At 44.4% G+C, this 15,859-nt stretch overlaps 1 protein-coding gene across 3 annotated transcripts in view; it reads right to left on the bottom strand.

Moving 5' to 3' along the window:
* The window catches only part of urb2 (URB2 ribosome biogenesis homolog), a 48,398-nt gene that overhangs the window by 26,844 nt on the left and 5,695 nt on the right, over nt 1-15,859 (bottom strand). For all 3 annotated transcript variants that reach the window (XM_069932333.1, XM_069932334.1, XM_069932335.1), the window contains exons 2-7: nt 15,279-15,413; nt 12,930-13,106; nt 6,416-9,689; nt 4,032-4,192; nt 3,819-3,929; nt 2,948-3,190 (exon numbers count right to left, since the gene is read on the bottom strand). In XM_069932333.1, the coding sequence (XP_069788434.1) occupies nt 2,948-3,190; nt 3,819-3,929; nt 4,032-4,192; nt 6,416-9,689; nt 12,930-13,106; nt 15,279-15,404 (4,092 nt within the window). In that variant the 5' untranslated portion in view covers nt 15,405-15,413. The remainder of the gene's footprint in view (nt 1-2,947; nt 3,191-3,818; nt 3,930-4,031; nt 4,193-6,415; nt 9,690-12,929; nt 13,107-15,278; nt 15,414-15,859) is intronic.

A 15,859-nucleotide genomic window follows, 5' to 3' on the forward strand; every position in this document is an offset into this window, starting at 1 on the left:
GGAATGACCTCCTTCCACTACACATTAACAACTCTGTAGTAGAGAGTGTGGAGAGCCATTGTGGACACTCAACATCTCCTCCCTTGTCAGGAAGGCACAACAGTCACTGCATTTCCTGAGAATATTGAATCAGTCAAGGCTACTGGCCACCATTATGTCAACCTTCTAGAGGAGCTCTTGGATGGCTGCATCACAGTGTAGAACAGTTGCTGCCAGGAAATGGATTGGAGATCAATCCACAGGACCATAAAAGTAGCAGAGAGGATCTCTGGAATCTCCTCCCCCCCACCCATCAATGGGATCTACTGGGATCGTTGTCTGAAGAGGGCACTCAAAATCATTAAAGACACCTTCCACCCTGCATTCATTGGGAAAGAGATACAGAAGTATCAGGCCAGCACCAGCAAGCTGAGGAACAGCAACTTCACATGGGCAGTGAGAATGCTGAACCACCAAAGGAACTGCTCACACTGACCATCCAAGAATCTCAATTATACAAAGCAACATTTATTTATTTATTTCTATAGCTATCATATGTGTCCTGCATATGTATCGTTTGTCAGTATGTGTACTCTGTCTGGTTGTGTCTGCATGTTTTTGCACCAAGGAACGGAAATCGCTGTTTCGTTGGGTTATACTTGTAGAATCAGATGACAATGACTTGACTCTTCTCCCAGTGAGTGGGGATCTTTGACATTCTCTGCCCAAGGCAGTAAAGCAGTGGTTCTCAACCTTTTTCTTTCCACTCACATACCACTTTAAGTAATCCCTATGCCACAAATGCTCTGTGATTAGTAAGGGATTGCTTAAGGTGGTATGTGAGTAGAAAGGGAAGGTTGAGAATCATTGCTCTAGACTCAATTGTTACTGAAATATTTTGCTTGAGAAAAATTGTCGTTGGCCCATTTCTTTTGGAGTTATGAAACCGTGCACATAACAAATCAATTAGATACGATTAAAACAATGGTTTTCAAACTTTTTCTTTCTACCCATGTACCATCTTAAGCAATCCCTTAGAGCACCTATGGCAGAGGGAATAATTAAGGTGGCAATATGAGTGGAAAGAAAAAGGTTGAGAATCACTGCAGTAGAGGCTGGCTCATTAAATACACCAAAAACACAGGCAGATAGATTTTTGCATGGGAGGGGAATTGAGTATAGGGAAAAGGCAGGTAGTGGAACTGAGTTCATGGACAAATCAACCATGATTTTATTGAATGGCAGAGCAGGCTCAACAGGCCAAATGGCCAACACCTGTTCCTATTCGTGTTCGGATGTAAACTGGAGCAGGTCAGAAACTGGAGCAGCAAGAACATGTGCTCACTGAGAGAATGTGCAAACTCCACATGGACACCCCTAGTCAGGACTGAAGTCAGTTCGTTCGATCTGCAAGGTGGCAGCAGCTTTTTAGGTGTTTTAATTGTTACCAATTGACAGACTGGTTGCCAAGCAAGACCTGATATGCAGGCAATGATGCTCTTATGTCCACTCCAACCTCTTCCTTTGCCAGTGCTACAAAAGTTCCACTAGACTGACTCGTGATCAGAAAGAAGGGAGGACGTCTGAAACTTGACCCTTTCTTCAAATGAAGCTCTGTCCAGCCAAGACTGTGATAATCACTACAACCAATCAGGCCTCAGAGACAGGTAAGACCTTTGGTGCTGTGAATTTGACAGGTTTGAGGTGTAGAAAGGCTGTACCATAGTAGAAATGAACACTGAGATGTCAGTGTGGGAATTCTGCCACTGGCACATTCCACACTGCAGGTATACATACAGAGGGACACACTGAGACTTAGTGCAGCCAACGGGAGGGCTCTTTGGAGAAGGACCACTGTCCAGGGTCCTTCTGGTAATGGGCATCGAGGGGCTGAGACTGATGTGGAATGCCCCTCAAAAAGAAAGGCGTTTCACCTCTGGCCACAAGTGGAAATGGTGCTTATGTACAAAAAATGTGCTGTCACTACCATATTCAGAACCAATACCAATGTCAACGTGAGTTTTTTGTCACATATGTACAGATGCACCAAAATTCTTGCTTGCTGAAGCCAAACAAGAAAACAAGATTCAACAATAGTATAAATTCCAATATACCAAGACAAAAAAAAGAGATAATACATATAAAATGATAAATATTCAGAGTTGCAGTTGTGCAAGAAAAAATGATATTTCAGTAGTGCACAGACCGTTTGGTGATCTCGAGTAGTTTATGGTGAGGGTTTATGCAGTGCAGAGAGTTTTAAGCCCTGATAGCTTTTAGATAATAACTGTTCTTGAACATAAAGGTCCTGGACTTTAAGTTTCTCTATCTTCTGCCTGAAGGTAACAGCAAGAAGAGGTTGTGACCACAGTGCTGGGGGTTTCTTTATGATATTGGCCTCTTTTTTGAGGTTGCATCTCACTTAGATGTTAACAATGGTCAGGAGATCAGTGCCTGCAATAGAACTAATTAGGTTTGCCATTTTCTGCAAACATCTGCATTCCTGGGCACTGAGTTTCCAATCCAGGCTGTGCTGCAACCAGTCAGTATAGTTTTGCAGTGCACCTGTGAAGTTTGATAAAGTATTTAATGACACGTCAAATCTCCTCAAACCTCTTTGGAAGTACAGACGTTGATATCATTGAGCATATGGACTGAATAACACTAAGAATTACTTTGCACTTTTCTTCCTTAATGTACACATTTTGTTTAATCATGAATAAAGTGTACTTCTGAAATTTAAAAAAAAAGAAATGGCAGACCCAAATTAAATTGCAAACCTGCTAAATGATTGCTTATTAAGTATACTGCAAGAGAAGTCAAAAATGTTCAAGATACTACTCTGTGTCCAGGAGAATTGGTCTTTGCCTATTATCCCCAGTTTCAACAAGGAACAGGAAAGGCATTTGAGAAAGGCTTCTGCAAAGGCAAGCGCAAGAAAAGATGAGCTTAGTGGGGCTGGGCTTACCTTAGGCTGAGACTGTATTATAGAAAACAGCACCTCATGGATAGCCTGAAAAACTCTTGCATATTCATCCAATTTCAGCTGGTCGAGTGGAATGCACAAGAGAGCATCGAATGCAAGCGTCACGTGATATGGATTGGACAGTATACCCTCTCCTTTCTGGATCAGAACTGCTAAGGCCTCCAAGCTCAGCAAAGTGATCTTGCAGCCCAAAGGTTCATCTGAGGCTGTTTTCTTGCATAAAACCTGAAAAGCCAAAGGTTAGAAAGTGACCCACTGTGACTGCTCCTCCATTGGCCAGTGGGGTGTGCCATCACAGGGTAGATGCTGGGATGGCTCCACTCAACAGAGAAACGAACAAAGGGGCAATCATTTAAAAGTGAGGTTCATAGAAACTTCTCACAGTAGGTGGTGAATCTCTAGAAGTCTCTACACTGGAACAGTAGTGGAGGTTAGATAATCAGAGGTATTTCAAAGGAACCAGAGAACATTACAGAACAGAAAGAGGCAATTTGGCCCATCAAGTATGTGCCAAACTATTACTCTGTCTTGTTTCCATTGTCCTGCACCCAGTCCATCACCCTCCATACCCTTCATATTCAGGTACCTGTCAAAATTTTTCTTACATGTCAAAACTAAATCCACATTCACTTCATATGGCAGATCGTTCCACAATGTCAACATTCTGCATGAAAAGTTCCCCCTTTCACCCCTTAGCCCATGTTTTCTAGTTCTTGTTGCACCCCACCTCAGTGGAAAAAGCCAGGGAAGTGAGGCACGTGGGTATCTGATACAGGAAATGAGGCCTGGGGGAGATCACTTTGAATGGCAAGGACAGGTTTGAAGGGTGGTCTACTCATATTATGGGACTTACCAGGAGCGCTGTGATAATCTGGGGAGCTGTAAGCCGCACAATTTTTTCTGTGTTTTTCCTGAACAAACATTTCATGAGGAGAGTGGTCAGGATCAGAGAGGACACGACGCCCTGAATCAAAGTAAAAACAAACCAGATCAGAGTTTCATGAGAATGTGAACCAGATCAATGGTAATCATGTTGTTTTGGTCTCCAGGCCCGAGGTCCACTTACCAGTTGCTGTCCTTTCGAGAGGTGGACGACCTCAATGCCCTGTGCGATTGACTTCACAAGAAGGTAAAACTGATGGTCAGTGCACCTTTCTGACATGGAGGTGAGCAGCCCAATGAGCTCAGTCTCCAACAACCGAATGAACTGTGATGTCATCCATGGGGCTACAGGAGCACAGAGCACAATTACTGTCAAAAGTGAAGAACAGTTTCAGAACACAACACAGGGCTGACTTTGTGGTACCATAAACCAGCACGGCAAAAAAGAGGCTCAGTTCTCCAACCATGTCTGCATCTCTTCTATTAGACAACATCAGAAACAGAAGCAGGAGGAGGCTAACTGGCCTGCACTGCCATTTAATAAGCTAATGACTCAGTTCCACCTACCTGCAAAATCTACTATCCAAAATCAATCTGTCTCTCAGCAATACTTAATATGCCAGCCTCTTGAGCAGAGAATTCCACAGATTCACATCTTGCTGAGTTACTCATCTCAGCCTTAAATCCATGCCCTAAATCTTAATGCTATGTCACCTAGTTCTACAACATCAGTGGAGAACATATTTTCTGCTTCTCTTTTATCTGTTCCTTTTATAATTTAATACGCTTCCACAAGATCTCCTCTCTTCTAAATTCCGATGTGTATAGTTCCAGGTGGTTTTTTTTGTCCTCCTCATAGGCTCATTTCCAGAATCAACTTAGTGAACCTCCTCTGCACTGTCTCAAATGTCCATACATCCTTTCTCAATCAAGGAGAGCAGAACTTCATGCAGTACTCCTCGTGTGGCTTCACCAGTACGCTGTCCATCTACAGCAGAACCTCCCTGCTCTTATATTCAATCCCTCTAGCAATGAGGGCCAACATCACCTTATCTTCTTGATTATATGTTGCTTCTGCAAACCAACAGCCTGTGATTCATGCACAAGTACTCCCAAATCAATCTGCAATCTTTCACCATTACAGGTAACACAACTCTACAGTTGTTAAGATGTGGACACCATATATGAAGATTATGAATTTAGTAATATTGTAAATTACTGAATGTTTTTGTTTATTTTTAATGCTTCCCTTTAGGGATCTGTTGTGGGAGGGGGAGGGGATGGGTTTGTTTTACTGTTTTATTATTAGACTACTTATTATGTAAAAGTCTGTTTATTTTTATTGAAAAAATACTAAATAAATTTTTAAAAAAAGAGAGACCCTGTGGTTCAAATCCATACATGGCTCAAGGTTGCTGTGCAGGTTTATAGGATAATTAAAAAGTTCCATGGGATACTCGGCTTCATTAGGAGGGAGACTGAGTTCAAGAATCGAGAAGTCATGTTGAAACTCTACAAATCTCTGGTGAGACCACATTTAAGAGTATTGTGTTCAGTTCTGGTCCTCTCATGAAAGGAAGGATGTGGAAGCTATGGAGAGGGTAAAGACATTTACCAAGATGTTGCCTGGATTGGAAAATAAGTCTTATGAGACAAGGTTAGCAGAGTTAGGATTTTTCTCTGAGGAAACTTCTTGTAGAAATCTACAAGAATGAGAGGCATAGATAAGGTGGACAGTCAGCGACTATTTTTCCAGGGCAGGAATGGCAAACACCAGAGGACATCTGAATAAAGTTAAGAAAGGAAAGTTATGGGGAGCATCACAAATGTTGTGGTTGCCTGGAATGTCTTGTCAGGGATGGTGATGGAGGCTGAAACATGAGAAGCATTGAAGAGAATCCTTCAGAGCCACACAGAGTAAAATAGAGGGTTACGGGGTAGGAAGGATTTAGTTTTTTTTGTCAGAATATATACAGTAGGTCTGTACAACATTGAGGGCCGAAGGCCCTGTACTGTGTCATAACATTGTATGTTCTAAACTGATGTTGTCTCAGGAACAACAACATAAATTGACGATATGCTAACTATGTGTTATCCATCAGAGATAAGTGGATGCATTTGCTTCAGTTAACAAAACATGGATACAATTAAGGCTCTCTGTTGAATCCAATACATCTCCCAATACATGAGCCCCAGAAAGCTCCAAAAATATTAACATACACTAATATATAAAAATGTTTAAATTCTCAAAAAGGCAATGATATTAGTGAATAAACTATTTTCAGTGAATGTACTGCTACCCACAAACAGGGATGGATTTTGAAAGCCCAAAGTTTAACTGTGTAAATCAAAACACTCTCGATGTAGAGCTGGGAGCTACTTGACTCAAGTGGCCTGGATATTAATTATCAGATTTATACAGAAATGATTTTGTTCTTCAACATGTACTTGCATATATTTGTTTCAAAACAATTCGAGGTAATGTTTGGGACGAATCTCACATGCAAGCTGATCGCAAATCACTGGATAATGCGCATGGTTTGATAAAAGAAATTGTTATGAATTTACCTGCGAGTAGAGCTTTAACTGCACATAGCATGGAGGGGATTGCTGTCTTAACATTATGATCAGAGCAAAGCTCTGAGGATGAACAGAACACTCGTAAAAAGTCAAGTTGTGTACGTAGTGGTTCCAGCTCATGAATGGAGGCAAGTTGGTGCAGAACTTGGGAACAAACACTCTGATACAGGTTTGCGTGCTCCAGCCCTGTCTTGTCCTCATTCCTTCCCTCACTGATGGCGTCACTTTGCTCCTCTCTCAGCCAAAGCTCTGTCTCCAGAAGGGTAGTGACACAAGGCACAGTGAAAGTCTGAACCAACCCACTTCTGTGGAAGTGTGACTGGAGTACAGGTCCCAAGAGGCTAGAGAGCTGAGTTCGCAGAGCCAGTAGGGTGCTGCCCTTGTACCTATTCTTTTCAGATTGCTGCAGTTTCATTCCGATGACATGACTCACTGTCAACAGAGCAACCATGAGCAACTGTTCAGCCGTGAGCTGCCATTTCTCTTTGCCCTCTGCATTCACCCAGGTCTTTGAGAGGAAAGCAATGAATTGCTCCAAGTTAAGGCACACACTCTGTCTCCTTTCGACAATCTTCTGGACAAAGTAATTTAGAAAGCACTGGAGGGTGTGGAGAAGTTCTGACCAGGCTGGACATTCCAGGGAGGACAGCTCACTGCCAACAAGAAACAAAGGAGCCACAATCTTCTCCAGAATATCTCCAGCATGTGCCAATTTGAAGACTGCCTTCATCTTGGCACCTGTCAGCAAGACAGTGAGGAGGGAGTAGCATTTGCTTAGAATTAGCAGGTACCTGGAAGTGTTACTCTTTTCCGGACCAGGTTTGAGGGTGGTGACTAGGGACACCAGCAAGAGAAAGCAGTGGAGATGATCAGAGTATGATAGGCTGTCCAGACTCAGTGCAGAAAGCAGGTCCAGAAGGCGCAAAATTATATCCAACTGTTCCGTCGACAAGGGGAGAAGGCGGGGCCTTTCAGTTGATAAGTGAGTGCTCTGGGGGGATGTCAATTGAGAGAAGAGCAGTTCCCAACTCTGGCTGTTACTATGACCCTCAGCCTGAGAGGCATGGCCACTCATTGTCAACTGTTCTGATAACTCTGAGGGCCACTCCATTCCAGTGGCAGCCATCAGATCCATTACCCTCTGGGTCAGACAGAGTAAAACAGCTTGGTGCAAAGGCCTGATTTCAGGGAGGAGGGTGCTGTGGAGCAGGCTCTCACACAAGGCCGGAACGGAAAGTACTGTTCCTGTCTCCTGTCCCACCTCCTGAGGGCCTTTCTCCAACAGGTTGGCGACCACAGCCTCCGCTATGTAGGTGACCTCTTCCGGCGGGAGGTGGGGAACCAGTAGGGCAAGGTTGGTGATGAGTAGGTGCCAGTGCGCCACCAGGCTGGTCTCCCTGTCCAGCGTGCTGAGCTCTCCATCCCACCCTTGGGAGCACGTGCTGCCACCGGCTCTCCCTGAGGAGACGACAAAGATGGCAGCGCTCCTCAGGGAATGCAACTCTGCCTCTGTGAGAGTTCCAGTCTGCATCATGGTCCACTTCATCCTTTGCAGTGAGAACAGCTGGACCAAGTGGCAGCTCAGCTCACATCCCCCTCCTGCCAGCTCCCACTCCTCTGCCTGCAGGAGAGGCTGGAAGTTCCACACGCCAGCCTCTGCCCCGTCGTGCTGAGTCACTGGAGAAACGTAGCCACTGCAGTTCAGTCGCAGCATGTGATCCACTTCCACCCAGGTACAGCCGAGAACCAGGCCAGCGGTCCGTGCAGATGTGGCCCACGAGGGAGGGTCCTTGCCATTGCTGGCCTTGTCTATGCGCAGCAGGGGCACCACTGCTGCTCCAGCCATCTCATCCATTAGGGCCTGAGCACGCCGAATGACCGGCACCGGTGCCTTGCTGTCCAGGCTCCTCATGTTAAAGAGGACAGCATACAACATGGTACTCATCGTGAGAACCTTCAGCGAGATGTCATAACTCTCTGCCAAATCAGGTATCAGCAATTCCAACCTCTTCAAAATTAGGTCCCAAATGTCCAAGACTTGACTGCTCGACACTTCCAGGAGGCATTCGTGCAGCTTCTTGGTGAGGGCAGTGGAGAGGATGGACTGCCTCAACTCATCAGCAGCTGGACGAGAGACGATGTCCCGCAACTCCTTGAACACCCTGGGCAATTGCCGCAGCTTGGTATAGGTCTCCAGCAGGGTGGCCAGCAGTGAGTCTTGGGCCTTTTTCACTCTCGGCTCAGTGACTTCGGCATCAACCCAGGCCAGCGACACCAATTCGTCCAGATCCGGCTCCACAATCAGGTGGTTCAACAGGATCAAGGTCCTCAAGCACCTAAACCAAGCCGCCATATCCGGGCAGGGCTGGGTCAGCAGCACCTCCGCCACCGCCCTGTAGCGGGCAAATTGCACTCCCTCACACCGGATCTTGTCCACTGAGACGTTATAGATGTTGTTGCTGAGGATTAAGTTCAGAAGCTGGTCCAGAGCCAGCAGCCCAGGATTCCGTTCTACAGATCCATTGTCTGGGAACCAGACAGAGTCGAGGAATCTGGAAAAGATGTGGAAGCAGAGGAGCTGATTTCCGTCCTTGCAGTAGGACTCAACAGCGAGCCTGTAGAGCATTGGAATGGAGTTGGCCGCAACAGCGAGGTGTAGGTCTGATCCAAAGAAGTCAGAATCGGCTATCTTTAGAAGTATTGATTCAGTGGGTGCTGTCAGACCCTTAGGAAAACTCGTCTTCTTACCCTGAGAGGCATTTCTCTGCAAGAGCTCCTCCTTGTATGAGATCAGGAAGTCAGGATGGAACAGGCCATTCTGAAGGGCTGTCTGGATTTTATTACACGTCTCCTTACTGAGATGCTGCCGCACCGACACCTCATCTTCACCCAGCCAACTCCTTGAGAACAGTAGGTGCCGCAGGAGGAGGAAAGGCTGAAGGAGAGAGCTGCAGACCTGCAGAAATACCCGGGATTGGTTGGTCTGTTGCCTTTGTATCACAAGGTACTGATTCAACACCATCACCAGAACATTAAAGAGCTGTACAGAGCGCAAGGCTTCCAACGATTTCAACCTCCTGCAGGCCAGCAAGCAGAGCTTGCTGAGCAGGTTGATCAGCAGCTCGCACTTGCTGGTGTAGATTATGGAAAAGGCAGGAGTCATGAGAATTCCTTGACAGCAACTCAGCACCATCGGCAGACTTGACATGTCAACATGATGGGGCACTCCACTGGAGCATGCGGCGATCCTCTCGTTTATGATCTAAAACAAAGATTTCAGGAAATATGGATTATCTATCTTGCAAATTCCAATACTGTTAATACTTTTGCCCACACCTCCTCCCTTACCACCATTCAGGGCCCCAAGCAGTCCTTCCAAGTGATGCAACGTTTCACTTGTGAATCGGCGGGGGTCATCCATAGCATTTGGAGCTCCCGTTGTGTTCTCTACATCAGAGACTGGCCACAGACTGGGAGATCGCTTTGTTGAACACCTCGACTCGTTCATATATTATAGCTCCCGGTGGGCACCATTTCAATTCCCCATCCCATTCTATTGCCGACATGTCCGTCCACGGTCTCATGAACTGCCAGTCTGAGACCATCCGTATATAGGAGGAACAACACCTCAGCTTTTGACTGGGCACCCTCCAACTTCTCAGGATTTAATTAAAAACCACCCCCTCACTTACCAATGCTCTTCCTTTTCCCGGTCTCCTTTCTCCCATACATCATCAATTCTCACCTTTCCCCTTATCATATCCAATTAACACCTTTCTTTGGTCTGGGCTCCTCCCCCAGCCGGCACTGTCTTCTGAGATTTCCTGTTTTTGCTCGATTCTGCGAAAAATGGCTCAGGCCTGAAATGTCGGCAATATATCTTTGTCTCCTATGGATACTCCCAAAGACTGGCTGAGCTCCTCCAGAGTTCTGGTGTTTTTACTGCTAATGAAATACCAAAGTACCAATTCTTCAAGTCCCTTCTCAAAGCGCACCACTCTGGCTAAATCCCTTTGCCTAAATCTGCTTTATGTGGCACCATCAAATTTTGTTTGATATTGTGAATCATGTTGGAATATATTTAAACATAAAATGTGCCATGTAAATTCATGTCTGTTGTTTGGAAGCCCAATTCAAGACAAAGTATTATAGAAGAACAGAAGATTTATCCCTTCAGGTCTACACTGGAGTTTATATGTTCCACACCAGCTTTATCCCAACCTCCTCACACATCATCTATGTATTTCCCTCTATCTGAGCTCCACATCGGTGCATGGATGCCAAGTCTCAGCCATCCACATGGGAGCAAGTTCATCACTTTTCACATTTCTTCCAAGTGAGGCAACACCACCCTTGCGAACCTACAGGAGTCATCTAGTGCATTTAGTGCTCCCATCATCTATGTATTTCCCTCTATCTGAGCTCCACATCAGTGCATGCATGCCAAGTCTCAGCCACCCACATGGGAGCAAGTTCATCACTTTTCACATTTCTTCCAAGTGAGGCAACACCACCCTTGCGAACCTACAGGAGTCATCTACTGCATTTAGTGCTCCCATCATCTATGTATTTCCCTCTAACTGAGCTCCACATCAGTGCATGCATGCCAAGTCTCAGCCACCCACATGGGAGCAAGTTCATCACTTTTCACATTTCTTCCAAGTGAGGCAACACCACCCTTGCGAACCTACAGGAGTCATCTACTGCATTTAGTGCTCCCATTGCGGCCTTCTCTACATCGGAGAAACTAGGCAGTCTGGGAAATCATTTCGTTGAGCATCTTCGCTCTGTCTGCTGCAATAATGGGGAGCTCCAAGTGGCCAACTACTTTAATTCCATCCACCATCCCACCCTGACATTTCTCACAAACGGAACAAACAAAAACAAATTAGTCCGTCCCTCCCTTCCCCCCTTCCATGCATTCAGATCCGTTCACCATCAGAGCTTGCATATATTTTAAGTATATAGAGCACAATTGGGGAAACTACTTTTTAATTTTTCTAATAGTTACTTTTATACCCTTTTTTGTTCCTTTTTATTACGGTATCTGGGCCCCTATGTGGTCCAGGTCTGGCTGCCAGACTTTTACAGATGTGTCATATTTGTTCTTTAAGTTATATGTGATTTTTCCATAGGTATACAGCTGTTCATTTCCTCATCCATCTTGCTATGAGTAGAGGACAGTTGGATTTCCAAGTGATCACGATACATTTTCTTTGCTACTGCCAGTGCTATTTTGCAAAGATGCTTCTTAATCTCCAAATCGATTTCTGGGCAAATATTTTATAAATTGGCCTCAGCTTGTGGAATCAACTCCGGATAAGCTGTAAATTTAAATTCCTCAATCAAATTCCCAAGAACCCAAACTTTTCAGCCTAGTGTATAAAGATCTCCTAAATGGTTGTCTGAATTTATTTATTTTTTTTCTTTGGCTTGGCTTCGCGGACGAAGATTTATGGAGGGGGTAAAAAGTCCACGTCAGCTGCAGGCTCGTTTGTGGCTGACAAGTCCGATGCGGGACAGGTAGACACGATTGCAGCGGTTGCAGGGGAAAATTGGTTGGTTGGGGTTGGGTGTTGGGTTTTTCCTCCTTTGCCTTTTGTCAGTGAGGTAGGCTCTGCGGTCTTCTTCAAAGGAGGTTGCTGCCCGCCAAACTGTGAGGCGCCAAGATGCACAGTTTGAGGCGTTATCAGCCCACTGGCGGTGGTCAATGTGGCAGGCACCAAGAGATTTCTTTAGGCAGTCCTTGTACCTTTACTTTGGTGCACCTCTGTCACGGTGGCCAGTGGAGAGCTCGCCATATATTAAACTTTCACTAAATTAGGTCTAATGTATTGCCATCATTATTGTTGAATCCCTTACCTTGCAGAGCCTGCCCCAAGTGCAATCAAAGTCTGCAATGTTAGTAGACTGACCTGTTTTTCAGAACACCTCCTTAGTTTCCCCTCCCCCCTCCAATGTCTATGAAACAGGTTCTAGGCTCCTTGTTTTGGAATATCAGGAAAAGGAGGCTTCCATTCAGCCCCTTGAACTTGCCCTGACTTCAGTCAAGGAGATGCAACTCAAGTATTATCAGTTGACCAATGACATTTGTCAACTTGTCGGTCTGTACCTATGTTCAGAGAAAAGGGCACATAGGAGGACTGCACAGATGAGACTTTATCAAAGTATGCCCCCCTCGCCTACAGAGATTTGAAAGATGTCACAGTGCTACTGTGAAGTACTGGGATGGAATGCCGACCCCACCAATTTTGTCACTTGACCAACACCATTGAAACATGTGGTCATCACCACCTTTGTGGAACCTAGCAGTAAGCAAATCAGCCTTTCAAATTGCTTAACGTTACAAATGGCCACAATTAATGCAAAACACTTTGGGAAAGTGTAGTCTTCCTTCCTTTTACATCCACCAGTTCCTTCCACTCCTGCTCATACTGAAATGATCACTGGCAGCGACTTGCTTGCATTGCTGAGATGCAAGCATGGATCTGAGCCACCTTACCTGAACCATTGTGAAGCGAATGGTGATGATCTTCCCCTTCTCCAGTAACTTTCGTAGCTTTTTGCTGTGAAGAACATCATCCAAGTAGGACCACAGTCCTTCCACAATCTCAGCCCCAAACTGGAGCTTCTTGCTGTAATATCCAGTTAATGCATGACTCACCCAATCCAGCAAAACCTTCACATTTGGAGAAAGAGAGAGATCACAATGAGAAATTCTAACCATTGCACACAATCTGATGCCATTCAAGTGAGTTAAAGGGAACATCATTTCACCCATTTGTTTAATATGCATGGAATGCAAGGCTTTTGTTGTTGGATTTATTTTGACATCTTCATCTCTGGTCTTGATATCTGGGCTTTTGTGTTGCTTCTTGATTCCCATCCTTGCTTCAACACAGCAGGTGGGAGGGACAAAACAGACCTGCCACCCAGAAAAGGCTGCCAGGCCCAGCAGTTCAATGACTGGCAATCAAAGTTGGGGTGCAGACGATCCTATTTGAATTGTATTCAAAAAGTTGGCGAAGCAACATTTTCACTCAGAAATTCACGTGTGTTTTACCTTGGAAAGTTCAGCCAAATGTTAAAATACATGAATCAATGAAGAACAAGCAAGAGAGGGCTATCATCACATCTGCTCAATTCATCCCATCCCTGACTCTGATCCCTGCAGATCATCCAGCATGACAACAGAATCACTCATTTCACCTATTCATCTGGCTTTAGTCTCTCAAAGCACTCATTCCTTCGTCCCACGCTCAAGCATTGAGAATTTGATCATTAATCACTCAAATTGATGCAGCTCTTGGTGGATTTCTCTTTAGAAAATGTTAACTTAAAAAGTCCCATACTACAGACTTAAAGTTACCGATGAAAGATCTGGGAGGTTGTGGGTTGTGGTGGAAAAGGAGAAGGGAAATTAAGAATTTTTTTGCAAAAAAATTCTGATGCAGCAGATAAATTTGCAATAAAAATAAAATAAATAAATCCTTAAAAGGGAGACAATACAGAGCCAAGGGGATGGAAGAGATGTGTTAAAATGGATGCTTCTCCAAAGAACCATCACTACTGCTGGGTTTCATGCATTCCTGAAGCTCCTTCTTGAGATTTCTTCTCCTTCCATCCATGCACCAGTTCCCATTCTGACTGGAAGCAGTGTCAGTTCTATTGCAGTCAGCCCAAGTACCTCACTCCTTTCAAATTCTCCCTTTCTTTTAGAAAATATTATTTTTATTGAGGAGTCTGAACAACAAAATTCTAGCAAGTGCTTTTAAAAGCAAGTGCAAACATACAAAAGTAAACTCGGACAAAAAGGTGAGTCACTTGAGACTATACTTGCTGGAATTTAGAAAGTGAAGGGATCTTTTGGAAACATTTTTAAAAAATGAAACGTATAGATAAGACAGGAATGTTGTTACAGGTGAGACCAGAACTGGGGGATATTGCCTTAAGATTCAGGGGAGTAGATTTAAGACAGAGATGAGAAGAAACGGCTTCTTCCAGAGAGTGGTAAATCTGTGGAATTCTCTGATCAAGCAAGAAGTAGAAGCCATCTCAGTAAATAAACAAGACACAGTTAGATAAATATTTGTAGAGTGGGGTAATTAAGGGTTATGGGGAAAAGGCAGGTCGGTGGAGCCGAATCCAAGTCACGTTAGCTATGATGAATGGCAAAGCAGACTCAACAGGACAGATACCTGACTCCTGCTTCTATTTCTTATGTCTTCAGAATATGGAGGTGATATTCTCAGGGCAGCCGAACAAGGGTTTGGCCAAGAAAGTAGAAAATGTCAATGCAATAATGTAAAGAGACAAAGGAGGTTAAAGTTCAGTGAGAAAAATCTAGCCCATGGAGCTGAAGATCTGACTTAATATTGGGACTATAGGAGAAGAGGATGAGCAAGTGGCTGGAATTGGAGGAGCACAGAAAGGGTGAATGAGGTTACAGAGGTAAGGAGAAGCAAGGCCAGGCAGGGATTTGAAAACAAACATTTTAACAATCATTTGGGCGGAACAGTGAGAACTGCTGTGTTCTGGATTTTAAAGGTGAAACTTTGTTGCTTATCAGATAATCATTTGGGTGGCATTGTTGCAAAACTAATGATCAAGACCAGGGTTCGAACCCTGCGCTGTCTGTAAGGAGACTGTACGTTCTCCCTGTGACCGCAGGGGCTTGTCTTCCTCCCTCCATTCAAAATGTACCAGGGGTGTAGGTTAATTGGTGTAAATTGGGCAGCACAGACTCGTGGGCCGAAATAGCCTATTACCATGCTGTATGTACGTTTAAGTTGAAATAAATTTAAATTTAAAACCAAACCAAAAAGAGACTTGAAGAGTTCAAAGTACATACCTGTTCTTTGTTGGGCAAAAAACACTGATGTGAAATCCATGCAAATCGAGCCAATTTCAGTTTATCTTCCCATGGCGTCTTTGCACTTTTAAGCTTCAGGTGAATCCCAGAATAAATTGCAGCCATGATCTGTAACTGAGTGGACAGAAATAATCCTGACTTGATCTTTGCTGGTGATACTCTACACTACCACATGAATTCTAGAAGTGATTTCGAGTCTGAAAGCAGGTGATCACAGCACTAAGGAAGTTCAACTTTATCAGAGAAATCGTATTCAGACACAAGAGTTGTTCTGTCAAAGTCACTGAAAATAACTACCAGTGCCTTGGAAAAGCCGCAGACATGTTAAAAGATTCATCCCTCCGTGCCCACACAGTCTTCACCTTCCTCCTATTATGAAGAAAATTACAAGATCATGCACTAACAGTTTCAAGGACAGTTTCCTTCCTTCCATTATCAGAATACACCCCAGAATAGTAAAATTACGCTGCCTTTGCTCTGTACCAACTGATATCTGTAACTCTGTACTTTTGTACGGTCTTGCTTGTTGTTCTATGTATGATGACTACTGGTCTGCTCAC

Source organism: Narcine bancroftii, chromosome 4 (genome assembly GCF_036971445.1).
Source record: "Narcine bancroftii isolate sNarBan1 chromosome 4, sNarBan1.hap1, whole genome shotgun sequence".
In the NCBI taxonomy this organism is placed as follows: domain Eukaryota; kingdom Metazoa; phylum Chordata; class Chondrichthyes; order Torpediniformes; family Narcinidae; genus Narcine; species Narcine bancroftii.